This window comes from Lontra canadensis, unplaced genomic scaffold, assembly GCF_010015895.1.
Source record: "Lontra canadensis isolate GAN:19392208 unplaced genomic scaffold, GSC_riverotter_1.0 scaffold2, whole genome shotgun sequence".
NCBI lineage: Eukaryota > Metazoa > Chordata > Mammalia > Carnivora > Mustelidae > Lontra > Lontra canadensis.
Window position 1 is genome coordinate 40,479,371 of NW_022630996.1, and position 21,434 is coordinate 40,500,804.

The 21,434-nt window shown below is 43.6% G+C and overlaps 1 protein-coding gene and 1 pseudogene across 1 annotated transcript in view; both read left to right on the top strand.

Moving 5' to 3' along the window:
* The first annotated feature begins 1,014 nt into the window (after positions 1–1,014).
* Positions 1,015–21,434, top strand: part of JAZF1 (JAZF zinc finger 1) — a 278,681-nt gene continuing 258,261 nt past the window's right edge. The window contains exon 1 of the mRNA XM_032872531.1: positions 1,015–1,217. Coding sequence (XP_032728422.1) covers positions 1,103–1,217 — 115 coding nt within the window. The 5' untranslated portion in view covers positions 1,015–1,102. The remainder of the gene's footprint in view (positions 1,218–21,434) is intronic.
* Positions 13,912–14,014, top strand: LOC116878977 (annotated as a pseudogene).

A 21,434-nucleotide genomic window follows, 5' to 3' on the forward strand; every position in this document is an offset into this window, starting at 1 on the left:
TTGAGGGGGAAGCTACCAAATCCAACTTAAGTGTTTAACTGGCCAACATTATCGTTTAAATATGTAATCAAGATTGATTGTAGGAGTCTTTTCTCTTTTAAATGAAGAGTAAATATGTCCCTTGACCCTGTTTTTACTCCTTCTAGCCTTAACCAAGGCACTGGCCTTTCTGCTAATAGTCTTGCTCCCACAGAGAGGAGTGAATCAATTCCCAGACTTCAGATAGGGCAGTAGGGTGCTATAATTTGGGGAAATGAAATAATTTTCGTTTTTGTTTTCCCAAAAGGAGCAAGGAGTATAACAAACGTGGTACATATGTAAAACACGGGCAAATGCACTTGACAATCAAGAAATCTATTTTGAAATTTAAATAAAGCTAAGATTTTCTTTCGGCCTAGAGGGAAATTTCATTAAAATCAATTAGTTAGTACAAACCTCCAGAGAAAAATGACTCAAAAAAAAAAAAAAAAGGTTTAAAGAGTAAGGTGCACACAATTACCTTTCCTGGGTCCCCTGTGAATGTCAGTGTCACACCTAGACAGGTGGCCAAGTGCAAACAACTGCCCCCGAATGGGGCCTGGGTAACTCCCTGAATTCTCATCGCGGGATGCATATGTAATTAATAGATGTGTATATATCAAGAAGGTAATACACATAACCAAGGAAGCTGCAAACAGATTGCATGTATTATCAACTGTGAAGGGCAGGCCAACAAGATAAAGTTGGTGGCAGGAGCTCGCAGGTGAGGCCTTGGTCCAGGAGCCGAGGCTGGGGCCGCACAGCTGTTGCCGCGCGCCCTGGTCCCTCCTCCCAGCTGCGGCGGCCTCACCCCCCACCCCCACCCTCCCCCTGCCGCTCCCAACGCCGCCGCCGCCGCCGCCGCCACCGCCACCGCCTCCCTCAGCCTCCCGGTCTCTCCTCGCTCTCCTTCATCGCTCTAGCCCCCTCTCCCTCCGTCCCGTTCTCTCCGCTCCCCTCACCCCGCCTCTCTCCCCCTCCCCCAGCCCCTCCTCTCCTCACCCCACCCTGCCTCCCTCCCTCCCTCCGCCCGCCGGCCGGGCGCTCGCAGAGCCGACACCAGGGGGGCTCTCGATGTAGCACCATGACAGGCATCGCCGCCGCCTCCTTCTTCTCCAATACCTGCCGATTCGGGGGCTGCGGACTCCACTTCCCCACCCTGGCCGACCTCATCGAGCACATCGAGGACAACCACATCGGTAAATGGCCCGGGGGTGGGCGGGGGTGCCCTGCGCGCGGAAACTCCTGCCCAAGCGAGAACCCCAGAATGGCCAGGGGTGGCCGGGAGGGAGGCAGGCGGCGGCGGGGCGGGAGGGTGTGTGCTAGCCCGGGGCGTGGGGGTGACGGGATGCGGAGGCGCGAGGTGCTTGGGGGGACGGGGAGCGGGGTGGGGGAGGGGGCGGGCGCCCCGAGGTGCCGGGGCCGGCGGGCGGCCGGGCTGGGGGATTCCGAGGGGCGTGCGCGCCGGCGGCGAAGTGGTGGGAGTGGGGGTGCGCCGCGGCGGGGGCGCCGGGAGGAGGGACCGGGCGATGAGGAGATGCGGCGGCGGGGCCGGGCGCCGGGGGAGGGGGCGCGGGGCGGAGGGCGCGGCTGGGCCGGGCGGCTGGCGCTGGGCAGGGGCGCGGAGTTAGTTGGCCTGGTGGTCTGGGCGGCCCGAGGCGCCGGGGGCGGCGGGGGGCGGGCGCTGCACGCCGCCCGCTGCTTCCGCCCGGGGTAGAGCTGTCAGGGCTCGGCGGCGGCTGCAGCGGCTGGGAGGTGGGAGCGGGGGGGCGGGTGGCGGGGGTGGCTCCACCGCGGCAGCCATTCCGCTTCCTCCTCCCGCCGCCGCCGCCACTGCGTCCTGTCAGCGCGGGTTGCTAGGTGTGGTGCGTCGGGAGGGGGCGGGAGCCGGCGGCCGCGGGCGGAGGACCCGGCTCTAGCCCTCTGCGCCCGCGCCGCGGGGCTCGCTCGGCCGGGCCGGGGACGCTGGCCTGGGGGCCCGGGCACCCGCCCCTGCCCTGGCCTGGCGCGGACGCCGGGGCGCTGCGGGCTGAGGTGCCGGGGGCGCCCGCGGGCCGCGCCCAACGCCCCAGGCCGGGCGGCCCCGGAGGCCCCTGCGGCTGTGTCTGCTGGAGAGCAGTCCCCCGGGGCCGCGGCCGGGCGTTTAAACGTGTCCCGGCTCAGATTTGCCTTTCCACTGGTGCTAGGCCCGAGGTGCGCCGGCTGCGCCCGGGATCCGCGGCGGCGGCGGCGGCCTGCGCAGCGCCCGGGGCGCGGGGGACTCGGTGGCCGCGGGGGGAGGGGGCGCCGGCTGCTTTCCCTTCCTGCCCGGGACCCCGGGGCCTTTCAACAAGTCCTTGAATTCGCAGGAGTCCTTGCACGCATTTACGGACTCCGAGTCCCTGCGAGGGGAGATGGGTCGGGCTTGTCTGGTTCTGGCGATCTAGCCACCTGCAGAAGGTGTGGCTGGCGCCCACGAGTTTTCTGTGTGGGCTGGAAGGTGAAGGGACCGCGTGATGTCCCGTCGGGGCTGTCCAATACGGAGAACCTGTAAATTCAGCCCAGAAAGCCATTTCCAAATGAATGCTGTGGACTCACCCATGTGGATGCAACTCACGTTTCTACAAAGTTGTGAGAATAAATCACGACTGCTGTGTATTTATGCACGAATAAAATGAGGGCGAGCCTTATGCTCTTTGCTTAGTATAATGCTTTCTCTTGGCACACAGTGGGTGCTTAATAAGCGTTGACTGCTAGTTGAGCATAGGATAAGAGGGGCAGGGGCATCCGGGATGGAAAGCAATCATTTGAAAATGTCTACCGAATGTCTTTCAAGAAATACTCCTGATGAATAATTGTCTAGATTTTGAAACTTAGAAAGTTTTAAAACATTCGTATATAGAGTTTCCGCCGTCTCCTCCGAGAGAGGTGTGAGAGAAGTAGGCAAGTTTTGGTGGCCTTAAAAGCAGGAATAATGGAGTAACAAATTTGCTGATTCATATCATGACTGAATAGCCATAACCGAAGGTACTTAAAGGATCAATCAGATTTTTCATGATGGGCAGTTTAAAATAAAACTGAAACTCCCGTAATGCAAAGTTCCAAGAGAAATTTGGTTAGTTCAGATTCCTTTCCTTTCAATAACAAGCAGAAAACAATAGGTAGAAACAAATAAGAAATAAATACGTACAATATACATATATAAATAAATAATATTTCCCGAGTTAAGGAGGGCTGTCATTGCATATCCCATTCACTTTCGCCAAGAGTTAGTTCAGGATAAACTATAATTAATGTAAGGTGAGTAATAATTTTCTCACATTGGCTGCCTACTTGGACTAGCTGGTTAAATGAAATATCAGTTATATTTATTAAAATGTGTTAAAGGCAGTTATCCCACTTGAGGATTCAGTTTATAATCAATTAGATTTTAAATGGTTGATGGATCAAAGGAGCTTTTTAAGTTTGCAGAAATTGTTGTTAGTATTGGGTAAACATTTTTAAAGAGGGTTAAAGGTTCTGTAAATTTTCTGAAACTCAGTTTTTAAGTTACGCTCATCCCCAGAGGGCTAGTCTTTTAATGAAAATATTGAAGAATTACGTTTATAACAATAGTTATGACTTAGGCACACTGTGTGGCAAGGCTAACAATTAGTTTAAAACCAGCCAGCTTTATGGAAAATAAATGCTTGAAATGAACAAACACTCGAAATTCCCAGAGGGAAGAGATGAACTTAAATTATTGGGTGCTTCTACAGAGCAGAGGCCCTTTGCTTTTAAAGACAGCCCTGTATGGACAAATAAGAATTGACCTGAGAAGGGTAAAAACATCCTGATTAGTAGGCAGTGACACGTAAATACACTTGATGAGGGGCCATGAGTGCAGATATATTGGGCCAAGCATTTAGTGAAAGTTCTCTGTATGGATTGTTAAGTGGTATTTATTTATTGTTTGTGGTTCAGTCCATAAATTTTTGGAGGCAGATGGTTATTTTTAATATTTGACTTCTGATTGCATGTCCTTGTTATTGAGTGGCCACATTAAAAAGATGCATGAAAGGACTGCTAAAAGATTTATTTTAATATTATCTTTCATTTTTTCACAGAGCTAGTTATTTAATAATCATGAGTATTAGAAGTATGCTCAGGTGGTAGTTCCATCTTGGGGAACTTTCTGAGTTATAACTTTTTAACTGCTAGTCAGAATCCTTAAGCAGTAATGACATGAAGGTTTGTGGGACTATGGAGTGGTTTTTACTTGACAGATTTTTTCAAGGCCTTTGGTATACAGGCCCACAGTTTTCATTATATAATTGTAACACTTAGTTCAGATTAAGTGCATTAAGTGGAGAATAGCTGTCTCTGTTCTGTTACGTATGTGCATTTAGCTCTTGTTTTTAACCATTTTCTTGTACCCATAGGAACAAGGATTTGGAGCTGTAGAGTCAAGGGAAGTGTGATTTTCTCCCATCCTCTGCTTAGCTCTCTTCCTCCTAGAGGAGTGCAGCACCCGTGTTCGTTTCTGTGTTGGTCCTTGCCTTTCATTGCTGGTCTAGTACTGGAGTGCCTGCCTGTTTCTGTGGACAACCCTGGTATCCCAGCCCAAGCCCTTCCTTCAACTTACATTGCCTAGAAATCTCATAGCCTGCAGTTTTAAGAGTTTCTTAATCAGCTTTGCTCTCAATTCATTCATAGCCCGGCTCTGTTTCCTGGAGATGGGAAGAGCTGATCAAGATTTGTTTGATTCTTACTGTGAGTAAATACAGTATCTACTGTGAGTTTGTAGAAACACTCTTGACATGCACATCCTAGATAGGTGAAGCTAAACTGGTAACTAGGAATCACAGAATCACCAAGGGCACTAAATTTAGCACTGAAGGTCAATGTCACAGACTCATGAAATGCCCTCTGTCCGTGCATCTCAGTGCTGAGAAATCTTTTAGATGTTGGTCTCAGAAAGGGAACTGTTTATTTATTCTTGTTAGATTTGATTATTCGGTACATTTGTAAAAGTACCTCTGCATGTTAAATTTATTTATGTGATAATATATATTTAGTATCTATTTTATACCAGGCATAGTTCTAGGCCCTTAGTATTTTTGGTGAACAAAGATCCCAACTTTGGGGGAGTTTATGTTCTAGTGGTGGGAGATAGACAATAAACACTCAACATAAAAATAAATAGGATGTTGAAGGTGGTTATGAAAAAGACAGATTAGAGCAGGCTAAGGGTAGATTGAGAGGAGGAAGTGTTAGAATTTTTAATTGGTTGGTCAGGGTAGACTTCACTGAGAAGCTAAAGGGTAATCTTGACAGAAGGGAGGAAGTTAGCCATGAGAGCATGGGGAACGTCAGGACCCAGGCAGAGGGAATAGACAGTGCAAAGGCCCCAAGGCAGCTTGCACCTCTTGAACTGAAACAGAGAATCTGACCCATTTTAGTTATTCTTGTGATAGTACTCAACTAAAAGTTCATTTCGAGCTTTCCCCAGATGTTAGGAGTCTCAGCTTTGCTATTGTTGACTGAGATTTTCCTGTAGGGGCCATATTAGGAGATGAAATACTGTTGACCTAGTGGCTTGCAGTAGCTTTGACTTGGTGGTTCTTGATGCTGCATGTCACCAGGTTTTTGTGCATTTCTATTAGTTTCCTCATTTCAAAACCAAAAGAGATAAATCTGTGCTGCTTCATTTCAGAGGGTAGATTTGTAAACCATCTAATTAGTAAAGGTCAAAGTCCCTGGACGGAAAAATAAGGTACTTACTCTGCTGCCAATTGTGTACAATTTGGCTCCAACATTAGTTTAGTAAATAATTACATTATCTTCTTAAAGTAACACCATAGTATGCTAAATAGATGGGTATATAAAATAGATAATAGGCCCTTATTATCCCCACTTTATAGGTGAATAAACTGAGGCACAGAAAGGTTATATAACTTGCCTTAAGTTTCCATGGCTGGCCAAGTGTGAACTGGAATTTGGATTTTAGACCCGTAACAGAGCTGGATAGTACTGTCCCTACTCCCCACCCCCACCAGAGGCAATTGGTCTGTGTTTCATCCTTGAGAAAATAGCTCTGAACTCTTGAAGCGAGGATCATCTGAGAGGAAGTGTAGTGAACGTAGCATGTTTGGGTTTGACTATATACCTCTGATGCTTGTCAGCCTCACTGTGCCTCAGTTTCTGCCTCTGTACAGCGAGGACAGTGACAGCACCTACCCCATGCACTGGCTGAGGAAGATTAAGTGTACAGTACTCATTTACAGTACAGTCACCTGATTTTCTTGCCATTTTGTGTATTTACCCTACAAATCTGTAATCCTACTATGAAAGACTACTGTAGAGGTTAACAGAATGTGGGATGTGTCCACCTACAACTCTGTGAAATCATGAGGCCCTTTCCAGGAAAGGTTGCAAAGAGGAAGTGGGAAACCCTTCAGAAGTCCTGCATTGGGGTTACAGGCTCTGGCCACTTTCTCTACTCTGTGGCTAGAGGTACTTCAGGTGCTGGCAGAGGCCTTTGCCGCTGTGGACTGGAAAGTGGTGTCAAGGCCAGTGGCCTCCAGCATGGCCTTTCCTTGTGGCATGTATTTATTTGGAAAAACCCAGGACTAGAAAGAGGCAGTATGCTTTGAGCTTGTGGGCACATTCCTCTGAGGACACTTCCTGTGGGGAGAAGGAATGACTGAAGGAGTAAGTGAATGAATGAAAGGCTTGTCACTGCCTGCCCTGCTCTTTGCCTGTACCCTGTGGCTTGGCGGCAAGGTGCCCTGCTGCTCCCTCCCTTATTTCCCAAGAAGGTCCCAGGTACAGAGCCAGGCGAGGTTTCAAGTGCGTGCGTGTGCGTGAGGGCGCATACATATTGTCCTGTATGGGGGGCCCTACATCTAACAACTCACAACATTTTCCAGAACAGTTTTCCATTTGCGCCAGTTCTCACCTGTAAACAGCTCACCCTTTGTGGACCCTTGCTAGTGGATGTTTGATCTCCTAAATCTCAAAAGTTTTGATTGTTTTCTGGTTGTAGTGTCCATGTTTTCTGGTGTGTGACTGAGATGCACGGACAGAAAAACTGCCTGCAACCGACAGGGTTGATAAAAGCCTCCATATTAGGTAAAGAGCTTCCTTTAGAATGCCTATATTTTGGAGACCTCTCCCACCGTGTGACTGTACTAGAGGGGCAGACTGCTGGTTGTTTCCAGAAAACCCGTTTCTTCCCAGTGACTACAGTGAAGAAGTTTCCCGGCCGGAGCAGCCTGGTGACACTTGATGTGAGGGGCTTTCCTGGGACTATCTTGAAGCCAAAGGCCTTGGGTTTTAGACTGAGATCTGAGAGACAGGACAATGCTATCAAACCCCTTTAAGAAGCCTCCCTTTTTTTTTCTAGCTTTTGCTTTTAGGACAATAAAACAGACCCCATATTTCTTGATATTTCTCTCCCCTACCCATCCTGACCCCTGCCCTCTGATCTGGCCTGTATGCTACTGAACTTGCTGGACTTAAGATAATGTATTTTGTTTCATGATGAAGTAACAGATTTGCTCCATGTAGACCTCATTCAAGTGTTGAATAGCACATATTGTTTGTTTAGAACCTGAAAATCAGAAACCGCAAATGTCAGAAATTTATTGGAGGTTTGGGAAAAAAGCCTTTCAATTTTAATATGCTCAATCAGTTTAAAGAAAATTATATTTTCCCTTGCACTAAAGCCTGCAGTGTTGCAGTGCTGAAAAATAGTTTTCACCTATTATTTTATTTAAAGGCCAGCTGCAAGCAGGTAACTGCATTAATGGATATTCTCTTTAAGGATGAAGTCTTCCCAGTAGTTCTCTTCACTCTGGCAGGAGTCAGAGTGACTCTCTTGGGTCACTAAGTCCAGACTCTCTGTCTAGCGTTGTTAGTCTCCTAATGGCTAGAGTGGCCCTTGCTTGGCTCACCCACTGGCCTCATAAAGGAAGCCCTGTTTGTTTTCTGCCAGACTCGAATGGTGACTTTCTTCTGAGATGGACATCTTTGAGGGGCCAAGATCTCCATGCCATGTTTTAATTATTGACATGGAACGACTCACTCTGTCTTTGGTATTCTATAGAGAATTGATATATAGATATACTATATAGATAAATGATGTATATAGTATATAAAATACATATTTAATATATTTATACATGTATGTGAATATCTCCACACCCACATGCATACATGTGTGTACATATATAAGTATGTATGTATACATATGTGTGTGTGTGTATAATACCTGTATACATTTATAATATATATCATAGCTCACTCTCTGTCAGAATCACTGTGTATAGTGAGGACTACCACACACGTTTTAAAAAATATTATTTATTTATTTACTTGAGAGAGAGCACAAACGAGAGAGCACTGGTGTGATAAGGGTGGGGGAGATTCCCCCTGAAGCAGGCAGCCTGATGCCGGGCTCCATCCCAGGACCCTGGGATCACAACCTGAGCTGAAGGCTGATGCTTCACTGACAGCCACCTGGGCGCCTCTACCACACATATTTTTGAGTATTTACTATGTATGCTAGTACTCAAGACAGTACTTTCTGTTTCCAAGGAATTGAAATTTGTTTGGAAAGACCATATATATATATATATATACAGACTGAGATAAATGATTGGTAACTATAGGGACTGCAGAAGCAGATTTATTGTGAAGCTCTTGAAGCTCAAGCCCCAGGGCCCCACAGCTGTACAGCCCATGTTTTAGTATGTATGAATACATTTCTAGGACCCACATAGCCCTTTCCAGGGTCCTGGAGAAGCCCTAGAATTGTGTGCATCAGGGTGTTCTTGGGATCATAACTTGTAAAAATTGGAAAAGTCGGATTAACAGCCATTGGCTAACATTTTTCTTTTCTTCTTTGACTTCCCCTCTGTAACATATCTCCTTGGGTTCAGTGACCTCGGAGTTGAGAGTATCTTTGAGATAGAACGAGGGGAAACTTGAATTTGGGACATACTTAGTTTGGGTTTAATGGTACATATTTCTATGATTCTTGGTGATCTCTGTGTCTAGTTAAGTTATTTGTAGCTCTCCGAATATGGCAATCACTTCCCAGGACCACTGTCCATTGTGCCAGCTCACCCGGTGTCCTTACACACAGGGGCGGGGCCAGAGGTAGTATTGCAGTATGGATGTGTACTATGGCATCTACCAGTAGGAATTACTTTGAAATGTATGGAGCCAGAAGCAAGTCTGGAAAATTCTTCTGTTTGTTGAATGTGTAAAATTCTGAGTAGGGAATTCAGTTCTTATCTAAGTGTAGCTAATATGGAAGTTCCTTCTGTTAGGAATATACTCAATAATGCAGTAGAGCATATAATATATAATATTTATATTACATATATTATATGTTACATATTTACATTCATATATGTTATATATACTTATATATTATAAAATTATATGTAATTATATATAATACAGTGTGAGATAGTGTACATATACAAACGCACCGTGTTTTTTATAGACCGTCTGTGTTTAAGTTTCTTGCTCATTTGACACGTGTGTGTGTATCAACACAACAAAAAATATTGACAGCAAACTAGTTAATTAGTGTCATCAACATAAAGAATATTTGAAGTCTGTCAATGCATAAGAAAGCTTGAAATGCCCTGAATTCTTATGGCTCATATATGAAGGAAAATTAATAAAGGTGTTTACAAGTTTGACAGTGATCCTAAAAATTTATATGGCTTTACCAATAAGGAGCTGGGAGGCTGAAAGTAACTTTCTGAATTATCAATAATTAAAATAGTACTGATCACCCACACTTGAGGAAAGACTGATTTATGTTTGCACCTTATAGAAAATAATATATATCATTGTCATATGAGAAGTAATCAAAGAATATGAAGCCTAAAAGAAGTAATTATAGCAGTGTTATCAGCAGGTGAATTCACATACTGGGTTTGTGTTCTGGATTTTGATTTTGTGATGTTTTGGTAATGTTAGCTTTTAAAATTTTATATTTTGTTGTGATTTCTTACTCTAAATAAATGATAATTTTTGTAATCATTTTGTATTTGTAATTTTTTTTCCCATAAAGAGTCTAAAGCTACAGGCCTCACAAAACATGGGTCCATTTCTTGTTACTATTTAGGGAGTCAGTACCATGTACCAGAGATTGTTTTAACCAATTTTCATAGAGTATTTAATTCACCTTCAGTGCAAGCTTAAGAAATAAACATTATTCCATCCTAGAAGTACTTCTGATTTGGAGTTAAATAAGTAATCTAGTGAAATATGAACCAGTATGTTTATTTTGGTAAGATTATAAGACAGAAATATTTTTCTACAGAACAGAAAGCCTCTGTTACCTCAGAAAATAGCATCATCATAATTGGTCCTTCTCTCTTTGTCCTGTAGCACCTGAGTACCTGCCCACCATTCTTCAGGGTAAGCCCCTGTATACTTTTCTTCCCACCAAAGCACAGCCCTTTCCTGGAGGATGGGCCTTGACATCTTCCCAGCCTCTTCCTCAAGAAGTGTTTGAAATGAAATGAAAATAAAAATTGGAAAGTGTTTTGGATGGTAAAAAGAGAAAGTTCCAAGGTAACTGGGTGGTAAAAAACATCTTTGAAGCTAATCTTCTTTGGAAGTGTGCATATATGAAAAATAATACGTTTATGTGTTTCTATGTGTGTTTATGGCAGACATAAATTCCAGTTATGCAGTTAGCCCAGTGTATATTAAGGGAATTTGAAGAAGACTTTAAGTAGATTTGAAAGAGAAATGCATGTCTTTATTTTCATACCTAGGAGTTGAACTTGGTGAGGCTTGTTCCATGATGAGGATATTATGAAGCTCAGTTGAATGATTTCTTGCCTTACTTACAGCATGTGGTTGCCTAGAACATTCTACGACTTAAACAATGGTAGGACAAAAGCGTATCTTGCTTCCTCTCAGCTTTTTGCTGGAGCAGTTTGGTATAAAGGAGGCAGGGGATTGGCGGGGGGAAGAAGCTTGGACTGTAAGGCAGAATTTTGAATCTTGAATCCAACTACCTTTTAGCTTTTCTAATTTGGACAGTTCTGATAGTCTTCTTGTTTGTATAAAATGGTAACAGTAGCTATTGTTTATTAGCCACCGATGAACGAGGCACAGCTAATTGCACTTTACCATTGCTTAAGAATACAGCATGTGTCCCATCTGACATGAGACATAGGCCAAGACATAGAACAAATAATGTAGCTTATAGTATACAACCAGAAAAGTGCTCAGGGGCATAAGGGGTAGGCTTTGTTCTCTGGTGTCCTCCTGTACCTTAGTACCTGCTTTATACAGCCTGCATTGTGGCCCTGTACAAGATGTTTACATTTTAATAAGGCTCTTTTTTTTTTTTTTCCGAGATTTTATTTATTTGACAGAAACAGCGAGAGAGGGAGTACAAGCAAGCAGGGGGAGTGGGAGAGGGAAAAGCAGGCTTCCTGCTGAGCAGGGAGCCTGAGGTGGGGCTGAATCCCAGGACCTTGGATCATGACCTGAGCCAAAGGCAGAGGCTTAACCCACTGAGCCACCCAGGACCCCAGTGGAGGCTCTTGTGTCCCTGAGTGCCTCACATACAGAAGAAAGGTTGGATTTCCAAAGGCAGCAGTTTGGATCGTAGGGGAGATACTTTGGTGCCTGCCTTCTGGTAGAAATAGAAATGTTCCCAGCGGCACCTGGGTGGCTCAGTCACTTAAGGGTCTGACTTGGTTTCAGCTCAGGTCATGATCTGGTGGTCATGAGATCGAGGCCCGTGTCTGGCTCTGTGCTAAGCTGAGTGTGGAGCCTGCTTGGAATTCTCTCTTCTCCCTCTGCTCCTTGGCCCCCTCTCCGCCCCCTGCTCATGTGCACTGTCTCTCAAAAAACACAAATAAGATTAAAAAAAAAAAAAAAAAAAGGAAAAGAAAAGAAATAGGTACATTTCCAGGCTGCTGAAGTTGTTTACAGTATTTGGGAAGGTCCATGAGCATCCCCTCATCAGAATGAAGAATTTGGCAGTTCTAAAATGGTTGTCATTACTGCATTGTCTAAAGGTGCTAACTAGTTTTCCCTCCTCGTGGATACTTATTTCTCTCGGGGTGGGATCCTCCTGGTAACCTAACACTATACACACAAACTTCTCTTTTAGTTTAGGTTTTCAAATTAAAGTATTGGCATTATGTTCATGTGCACTAATTTGAAAATTTGTCTGGACTAATGATAACTAACGGGACCCAGCTATAAACACTGTGAATGAAGAGCTGAAACCCCAATTGCCTGGGTTTGTGTGGAGCCCTTCCTGCCGGACACTTCCCTGGTGTCCTTCATAGAGAGCACTTTTCAGGTCCTCTGACTTCATCCCAGGCCTTCAGCAGCTGCTGCAGGAGCACATCTGGGCTTACAGTTGAAGCACCATTTTTCTTACCTAATCATTCAACGAAAGTCTCTCAAATGCTAATTCAGCTGCCTGATTGTCAGTACATAGTGTAATTATATAAGTAATGGCAAAAGCGTGGAAATTTGTAAAGACCTATTTGTACAGCTTACCATTAAGTAAACTGAACAGCATGGCAATAAGCATAAATAAGCATAAATTATTATGCCCATGCTTCTTCAGGTATCAAACATCCAATGAAAGAAATGGGGTATTGAAGTTTCTTTGTCAGGTAGGGACCTGTTACCGAAAGCCTTCACCCCAGAAATTCTAGATGAGCTTATCTAAGGCCTCTCCCCTCCCCATATAATGTCACTTTATTAAGATAACTGACAGGCTGGTGGACTGCGGACTAAAATTCCTCTTCAGGGCTCAGCAGATCTCTCATCGGCATTTCATAGACCCCAAGGAAGCTGTAGAGAGTTTCAATTTTAGATCTTTACCGAGGTGATATTTGGATAGGATATTTCTGACACCAGACATCTGGAGTTTGGCACCAACTCATTGGCTGACAGTGTTTGCTTTAAACTAATATGTCTCAGTGTTCTCCCTGAGCTGGAAACTCCCTTCTGTATGTTGGCCTCACTTCAGCACTGAGCTCTTTCAGGGGCCCACACCAAAACATTTGTTCGAAATATGGGAACATCAGACAAGAAATTTGGTTAAGGGGCATTACATGGACATTTCATGTCAGATGTTAGAACGAAGACATAATATTTTGTCAAAACCCAGAAAGATAATGGCACCTTAAGTGTTAATGTAATAGATATTGTGAAGCAATGAGAATTATTCTTATCATCAGCCTGTGGCAATCAGTCTTACTGATGTACAAGTCCCTGCGTGGCACAGTTTTCAACAGGAGCTGTTGTGGGACTCACATGGGTGAACCTGGATAAAGGTTCCACCCCCAGAGCTTCTGATGGGATTGACATGGGGTGATCTGAGTCTGAGCAGCTGTCAAGGTCGATTGTAATTTGTTGTCAGAGTTGGGAACCCATTGGTTTACACTGATGGAATAACCAGCATTGTGAAGACTGTGGATTTTTTTTTTAGAAGGAATAACGCTTTTAAAGGGGTGTGCCCTTTTGGGGTTTCAGTTCTGTAGGTGTGTTTTTTGGTTTTACTGGAGGCAAGCATTTAATGTAGAACAGTTTTGAAGATGGGCTACTATCTCAGGTATGGACTTCGAGCACAAAGGCCCAAAATGGGAAACCTGTCTCCTAAACCTCTCAAACTTGATGCCCTCAGGACACAGCGTATGGGCACAGTGACCAAATCAGTCTAATTGGGAGTGGTCCCCACCACTCTGGCAAACTAGGGGGAGCCCTGGCTTTGCTCATAGAGACAGCTGCCGCTCACCTGCAGCCCAGTGCTGTCAGGCTGGAGTGCAGGCAGCTAGCAGACTCTTGTCCTTATTTGGGAGAGAGAAGCTAGGAACTAAGATGTTTCTATGAAATCTCTCTTATACTGGTTTGCAACTAGTACAGATGGCTTCTCGGCCTTTTGGCTAAGATCAAGTGTAGTATCTGTTCTTATCAGATGGTTTTAAAAAACATGGTGCAAGAAATTGTTCCACTCCTGCTAATCACTGTATTTAATATGACACTGTTGAGAGTTCGTGTGTTTTATTTTTATTTTATTTTTTTTTAAAGATTTTATTTATTTATTTGACAGACAGAGATCACAAGTAGGCAGAGAGGCAGGCAGAGAGAGAGAGAGAGGGGAAGCACGCTCCCCGCCAAGCAGAGAGCCCAATGTGGGGCTTGATCCCAGGACCTTGGAATTATGACTTGAGCCGAAGGCAGAGGCTTTAACCCACTGAGCCACCCAGGTGCCTCAGGTCGTGTGTTTTAATGAAGTATGGATAGATGCTGAGGTGCGTAGTAAATTTTGAAGACAGTTATTTCCAGCCAAAAAGCTATCCAGACTATACAAGGTGTAATGGAAAGAATAGTAGCTTATAATTTTATTTTGTTTTAAACTTCCTTTTCTTTTTAGGAAATGGTTAACTGTTTTTTAAAATGAAAACTTTGTGATTTCAGATTTTTCTTTTATACTATACAAAATTCCAAAAAGTGAGCCTTAATCCTGAAAGTATATCAGTATCATTATTGGGTGCATTTTCTTCCCCTGAGGAGAAAAATCAGAGCCGCTCAAATACTTTATCCTGTGAGTTTTCATCATGGCAAAAAGATGATTTTGAACAGATGAATTTGAGCACTATCACTGAAAAGCCAGAAGGACACCTAGAGGTGATCTAGTCCAACCAGCTAATTCTGTAGATAAAGAAGCCGAGGAGGTTAAAGGTCACGAGTGAGTAAGAGCGCTTGGCCTAGAGGAGCAGAGAAAACAACAGTAGAATAATGGTCCATTCTGTGGTTGTGTGAGCCAGCTTACCTCACTTGGGATCCTGGCTTTGTTCCTTCTGTCAAGTATATAACCTCCCTGTGCCTTATTTTGTTTTTTTTTTTTATCTCTAAAATGGGAATAATGGTACATATCTCAAGGTGTGGTAAGATACCACATTTATTTGGTATGTTAGCTGTTGGAGCTCTGGTGAATTCTGAAGGAAAGAAAGCTCTCTAGTTACTCCCCTTCATTGCCTTCTGGAGGAAACTGTGTGGGAGGCTTTCCTGTGGAGTGCGTAGTGGTGTTGCCCTGAACCCCACTGGCTGTGCGACCTTGACCAAGGTTATTTAACTCATCTGGACCTCAACTTCTGTCAGATGAAGATAGTACTTATCTCAGAGTGTTGTTATGAGGTTTAAATAAAAACATGCATATGAAGGGCCTGGCAGCTAAGGAAGCATCCTGCAAATATTAGTGCTAATATTATCATACCATCTTGGTGTCCATGATGATGTTGCCTGTGCCACATTCTGCAGATTCTTCTGTCCTCTTTATGTTTCCATAATATGATGGAAGAAGAATCAAACTAACATTACACATTTCTGGTTTTTGTTAAACATTTTTACTTTGAGATATTTGATGAAATTTGATTTCCCTGGTAGAGTTTTGGTTTGTATTTGTGTAAGTCATACTGAGTGGTCATAGGAATCCATGAGCTGTTAAAACATTCCACACGCAAATTCTTGCTGTTTCAAAATATACCAGCCTTAATTTAGGATTGTTTATCCAGATTTAAGTTTTTGAGACGTTAGATGATGTGATTAGAAAAATGACTTCCATATTTGATAAATACAATTTTCCATTTTTGAGAAAAGGCATTTTAAGAGTCTAGAGAGGTTTATTAAATTATATAAACAGAAAACATAATTTTTTCATGTTGCATCAACCAAGCAATGGAAAAACAGGAGATGATTTTGTAGGCATTGTTTGTAAAGGTTTATGCTGAATCATTTGAGAGGATTTGTGGGGCTTTTATGAAGAGTCCAAGAACATAGCTATAGGAATCTAACCAAATGCCATGCCCTCCTGGCTAAGTGGCTGTGCATCTCTTTAATTACAGTGTTTGAAATGTCACATACTCACAGGCTGGAAGCTTCTCTGGGAAGTTGCAGGATAGGCCTTGTTTTAGAAGGTCGAGTGGCAATAGTTGAGTTGTATACTGATTGCAGAGAATATTTAACTTTGTTTCTAAATAGTATTTGACAATGACTGAAATCACTTTCAGTCCTATAGAAAACCATTGGTTTTCCCTCTTGAAGAGGGCACTGAGATCTGATACAGTTAACTAGCTGGTCCAAGCTTATGTGACTTCTTTGTAGTTGAATAAGAAAATGGTTTCCAACTCTATTGTTGAGGGTCCCTTTAGTTATTTTCCTTCTCCGTCCCCACGGATTCTATGCATTAAAAGATTTTTGTCCTAATAATCTGATTTAATAAGTAAATGCACTTTTTTTCTGTTTGTTTTTTTTTTCCCCATGCAGCAACTTCTAAAACTCCTATTTATATATTTAATAAGTATTTATTGAGTGCAAGCTATGCAGACACTCTCCAGGAGCTGGGATATGTCAGTGAACCACACACAGTTCGTGCTCATGGGAGCAGCAAGAAAAAATACAAATCCATAAGATAACATCAATGTCCTTAAGCTATGATGAGAAGACAGAGGTTGAGAGGCCTGTTTGAGAGGTCTGGGATGGCCTCTGAGAGAAAGACATCTCTGAAGGGACCTGAACAAAGTAGGGGCATGAAGGAACCATTTGGGTCTGGCGGGGGTTGGGGGGGCGGCGGAGAGTTTTCCAGGCAGAACGACCAGCAAGGACAAAGGGTCAAAGCAAGAGTATCTGATATGTTTGAGGAGCGGCAAAGAGACTGGTGTGGTAGGAAAAGATGGAGAAAGGGGAAAAGGGTAGGGAATAGGATGGGGGCCATTGTCAGGACCTCCAGTGGAGACCCGTGTGTCAGCCAGTGTCACCAAATAGAGTTAAAATAATTGCAGGCATGGGGTGCCTGCCTGGCTCAGTCTGTGGAAAATGTAACTCTTAATCTTGGGGTTATGAGTTCAAGCCCTATACTGGGGGGTAGATTGTACTTAAAATTTAAAAAATCTTAACAAAAGTAATTCCAGCCTCAACAATGATAGGGAATGTTGTACAGGTTTATTATGGTTATAGTTTCCGCTAGGCCTCCTGTAATGTTCATGTCACTCGGGGACTCCATTACCCTCTGCAAAGCCCTGTAGGGATCTGGGAAACTAACTAGCCTCTAGATCTCTTCAAATCTAGTTCACTTTTTGTTCAATGCTAAAAGTCCCATTAATATTTCAAAATCTATATTGAAATAAAAATTTTTTACTGAAGTCATTTCATTTGACTAATTTAATTCATGTAGTGTTTGCTATTTTATTTTGGCATGGGAGTGAAAACAGAATTATCAATAATCACAATGCATTAAACATACAGTTCCTAAACTGTGACCTATAGATTTCTTTAAAAAAGTTTTTCAGGAGCTTCTTGAAATCTTGCTAGATTTTAGTGTTGGGAGTATTGGCAGAACCAGGGGTGGGGGTAGGCTGTGGGGAGAAGAGAGAAGAGAATGGCATTGGCAGTGGTAGCTTAAAGCATATTGACAGAAGGACAGAAAAATTACTGAGGGAGGTTATAGGGAGTATGAGCCTAAAGATATTATTTCACCCTTTTTATTCTGAAATTTTTTATTTTATGTATTTTGTATTTCATGTATTTTGCGAAATTTTTGTATTTTATGTATCTCTTCCATGAAAAATAGATCCTTGTTTCTCTTCTACATCTTCCACATCTGTATCATGTGGGCAGACATTAGCATAAACGTTTGACTGTCAAAATGAGCTTTTGTATTTATTGAGGGTTTATGTTCTCTACATTATTTTTTTTAAGCTTTATTTATTTGAAAGAGAGAGAGAGTGTGTGGGGAGGTGCAGAGGGAGAGGGAGAAGCAGACTCCCCACTGAGCAGGGAGCCAGATGTGGGACTCCATCCCAGGACCCTGGGATCATGACCTGAGCTGAAGGCAGACGCTTAACCAACTGAGCCACCCAGATCCCGTTTTTCTACATTCTAACCTGCCATTATCTTTTTTCAAGTAATTGAGAAATGGTGTGTTTTGGATAACAGGATGCTTATGCAGTCCAAGGGAATAATCACACAGTATGTTTAAGACTTACATACATACATAAATATTTAATACATACATAGATTTATGCCTGTAATTTAGCCTTTCCAGTTGATATAAAATGATGATGCCATTAGTCAGCTACCACCACAGTAATATAGCATAACAAACTATCCTAAAACTCACTGGCTCTCACCAGTAAGCAGTTATTCCCATGCTCTCTGGTGAGCAAGGTGATTGAGCTGGGTGACTCTGCTTCAGGCTGCTGGTACCGATCCTGTGCAGGCTGGGCACAAGTCAGCTGACATGTGTTCATTCTGGGACCTGGCTGAAGGGCCGGCAGCTATGAATGGCATGCTTTTCTCATGGCGGACCGCGGGAGCACAGGGGCCACACCAAACCGTGGAAACTCATTTATGTCGTGTCCATAATGTTCCTTTAGCCAAATCAAGTCATGAGGCCAAGCACAGAAGTGATAGAGAAAGGGTGGGGGAGAGATGTGAGTGAACTGTGATCCATTATTACAGATACTATTTATTAGAAATAGAAAAAGTGCAGAAGGACTTGAAATTTAATACAGAAATTTAAATTTCCCTTAAAATGATTATAATACTATATAAACCTGAGATTGCTGTCCCTGCACTTTCCTAGAGAATGTGGGAGGCATACATACTCCCCAATAAGGAATGAAGAAGTGTTTCACGCAGGGAAATTAAGACTTAAAGAAAGTAAAAGTAGGGATACCTGGCTGGCTCAGCTGATACAGCATGTGACTCTTAATGTCAGGATTATGAGTTCAAGCCCCACATTGGGTATGGAACCTACTTAAAAAAATTTTTTTTAAGAAATTAAAAAAAGAAAAAAGCTGTTAAAATGGTTTCTCCATAGTCACACAAAAAAAACACGGGCATCGCCTTCTCTCATTAGGAATGAACCTTTTCCATTCAGAGGTTTTGTAAGAATCCAAAGACTTTAGAGGTGCCTGGGCGGCTCAGTCAGTTAAGTGTCCGACTCTTGATTTTGGCTCAGGTCATGATCTCAGGGTTGTGAGACTGAGCCTCGTGTGGGGCTCCACGCTGGGCGTGGAGCCTGCTTAAGATTCTTTCTGTCTCTCTCCCTCTGTCTCAAAAAAAAAAAAAAAAAAAAAAAAAAAAAAAGAATCCAAAGACTTTAATTTGGGTGGCTTCATGTGCCCGTCCTAGAAGTCCCTGAGCTGTTTGGCAAGGCTGAGAAGGTTGGGGATGCTAACTATGATGTCCTTTCCTAGCACAGAGAGTTTCAGAGAAGCTTTGGGACTGCCTTGTGGGCTGAATCTTATGACTGTTCTCTTCCCCCAGTGCTGAGCCAGCATCCCAGAGGATGGGACAGGGCTCACCTGCTGGTTGGAAACCCCCTTTCCCTCCACTGTACATCATACCTTCTGATAGCTGAGGGAGTGGTCTCTGGGATCAGACACCCCAGGTTCTGGGGGCTGCCCTGTGACTTTGGACAACTTACTAAAGTATAATTTTCTCATTTACAAAATGAGAAATGTGATATCCATGCTATAGGGCTGTTATGAGGGTTAAGTGAGTGGTGAGTCCTAGTGTGGTGCCTGGCACACAGGAAACATTTAATAACTACTGAGCTGGTGCTATAATGCTTTAGTGTTATGTGGTGTAATGGGTCCTACAGACGGCATTCCATGACTGTTCCTTCAGAATGCCTGTGTCTCCCCACTAGATTGATTGTGAGCCTCCAAAAGGCATGATTCATGGCTCTGTGTTTCATCTCTGCATCCCCATCCTGCATTCACACCAGTTCATGATGAAGGAACGTAAACTGATAGCCACTGAATTGTATCCAGACAAGTATCCTCTACCGTGAAGCCTTCAGCTCCAAGGACCAGATTAGATTGTTCCTAAAAACAGAGTTAGTCATTCTTTTTCTTTTTCTTTTTCACTTTTACATTTTGCTTGGAAATAAAGACCTTTGAAGCCATAAGAATTTAAAGGCTTTGAGTTAGTTCCATGCTTTGCCTTTAATCAGACGCTTTCTACACACTCAAAAAAGCTGTGGCTTCTTTGTTGTATCAGAGGAGTTGAAAACAGTATGTAGGCTGATCTTCATGGTGTATCTACAAGATTTAAAGGGCATTTAAAACATATTTTGTTCTCACAGTCTAACTCCTGTCCTAACATGTGAGTTGGCTCTCAGATTGTGTCTGTGATTTTTCTCATCAGCTTGTTCAAAAGTATTATAAATTTTCAGCTCAGTCATTTCTCCCAAGGAGTGGACATGCCAAGATAAAAGACTCAGCTATTGTAACAAACAGGCCCAACATAACATAGATGAAAGGTCCAGGAAATTTCTCTTTCCCATAAGGATCCAGGGCGGTGAGGCAGGCTACTCAGCTCCATGCTGTCATTCAGGGCTTCAGGTTCAGTCCATCTTACGTCTCTGCTCTCCCAAAGTCTACTCCTCTTCTATATGGTACAAGCTGAGTTCCCTAGGGCCCTTCCCCGAGGATGAACCTTCATATTCATTTTGGGAGAAAGGAAAAGAGTGTGGAGATTACACATATAGTGTGCTATGGCCAGGCCTTCAAGGGTAACCTGTCATTCCACCGTGTTCCACTAGTGAGAACTTAATTGCTTGGCTACCTGTAGCCGCAGAGGCCCTGCCACATGTACCTCCAGTGAGGCCTAATGAGAATTCTTACTGTGGAGTATGGGAGGGCCTAATTTGGGTGGACAGCTGGCAGGTTCCCACCCTGGACCAACAAGTAAGTTTGCTTTTGAGAATTTTGCTTTTATTGATTAGCTAATATATATTCTAGTAGTCGAATGGGGAAAGAGTGGGTGGTTATAATAATGATAGGATTTACAATATATTGAGCTCCAGCTATAGGGCTACTTCGTGCACCTAAGGACTATGAAACACAGTTGAATGTATTCTCTTGTTTGACTCTATTGGGAAGGCCGTGAGGGGGGTGCTATTGTTATCTGTATTTGTAGGTCAAGGCATTGAACCTTAAGGAGAGTAAGTAACTCAAGATTACACAGCCAGGCCTGCTTAACTCCAGAGCCTTCACCATACTGCCCTGGGAATGGTGGGGTCCTTAGGAATAAAGGATGGCTATTGCTTACTTCTAGTTCTGGCTGCTGAAAGCTAGTCGCTAGCAAAGGCTATCGCGAAAAGCAGTGGTTCTCCGGAAGTATTACCCTTTGTTAGGGATTCCATGGAAGGACTTTCTGCTTGGTACATGGGCTGTGGGGAACTTCCATGATTCTCTGTGAAGGTCAAGTGTCCTGCTTTCTGCATTCTGTTTCTGCATGTCACCCATGACCCTTCCTTCCTATGACAGCAGTGAAGTCCCATTAGCACACATGTTCTGTATTTTCTAGATAATGAGGAGCACCTGGGAACATGGTACAAGAGGGGTCAGTAGTTGAGACTGGAGTTTGACCGGTCA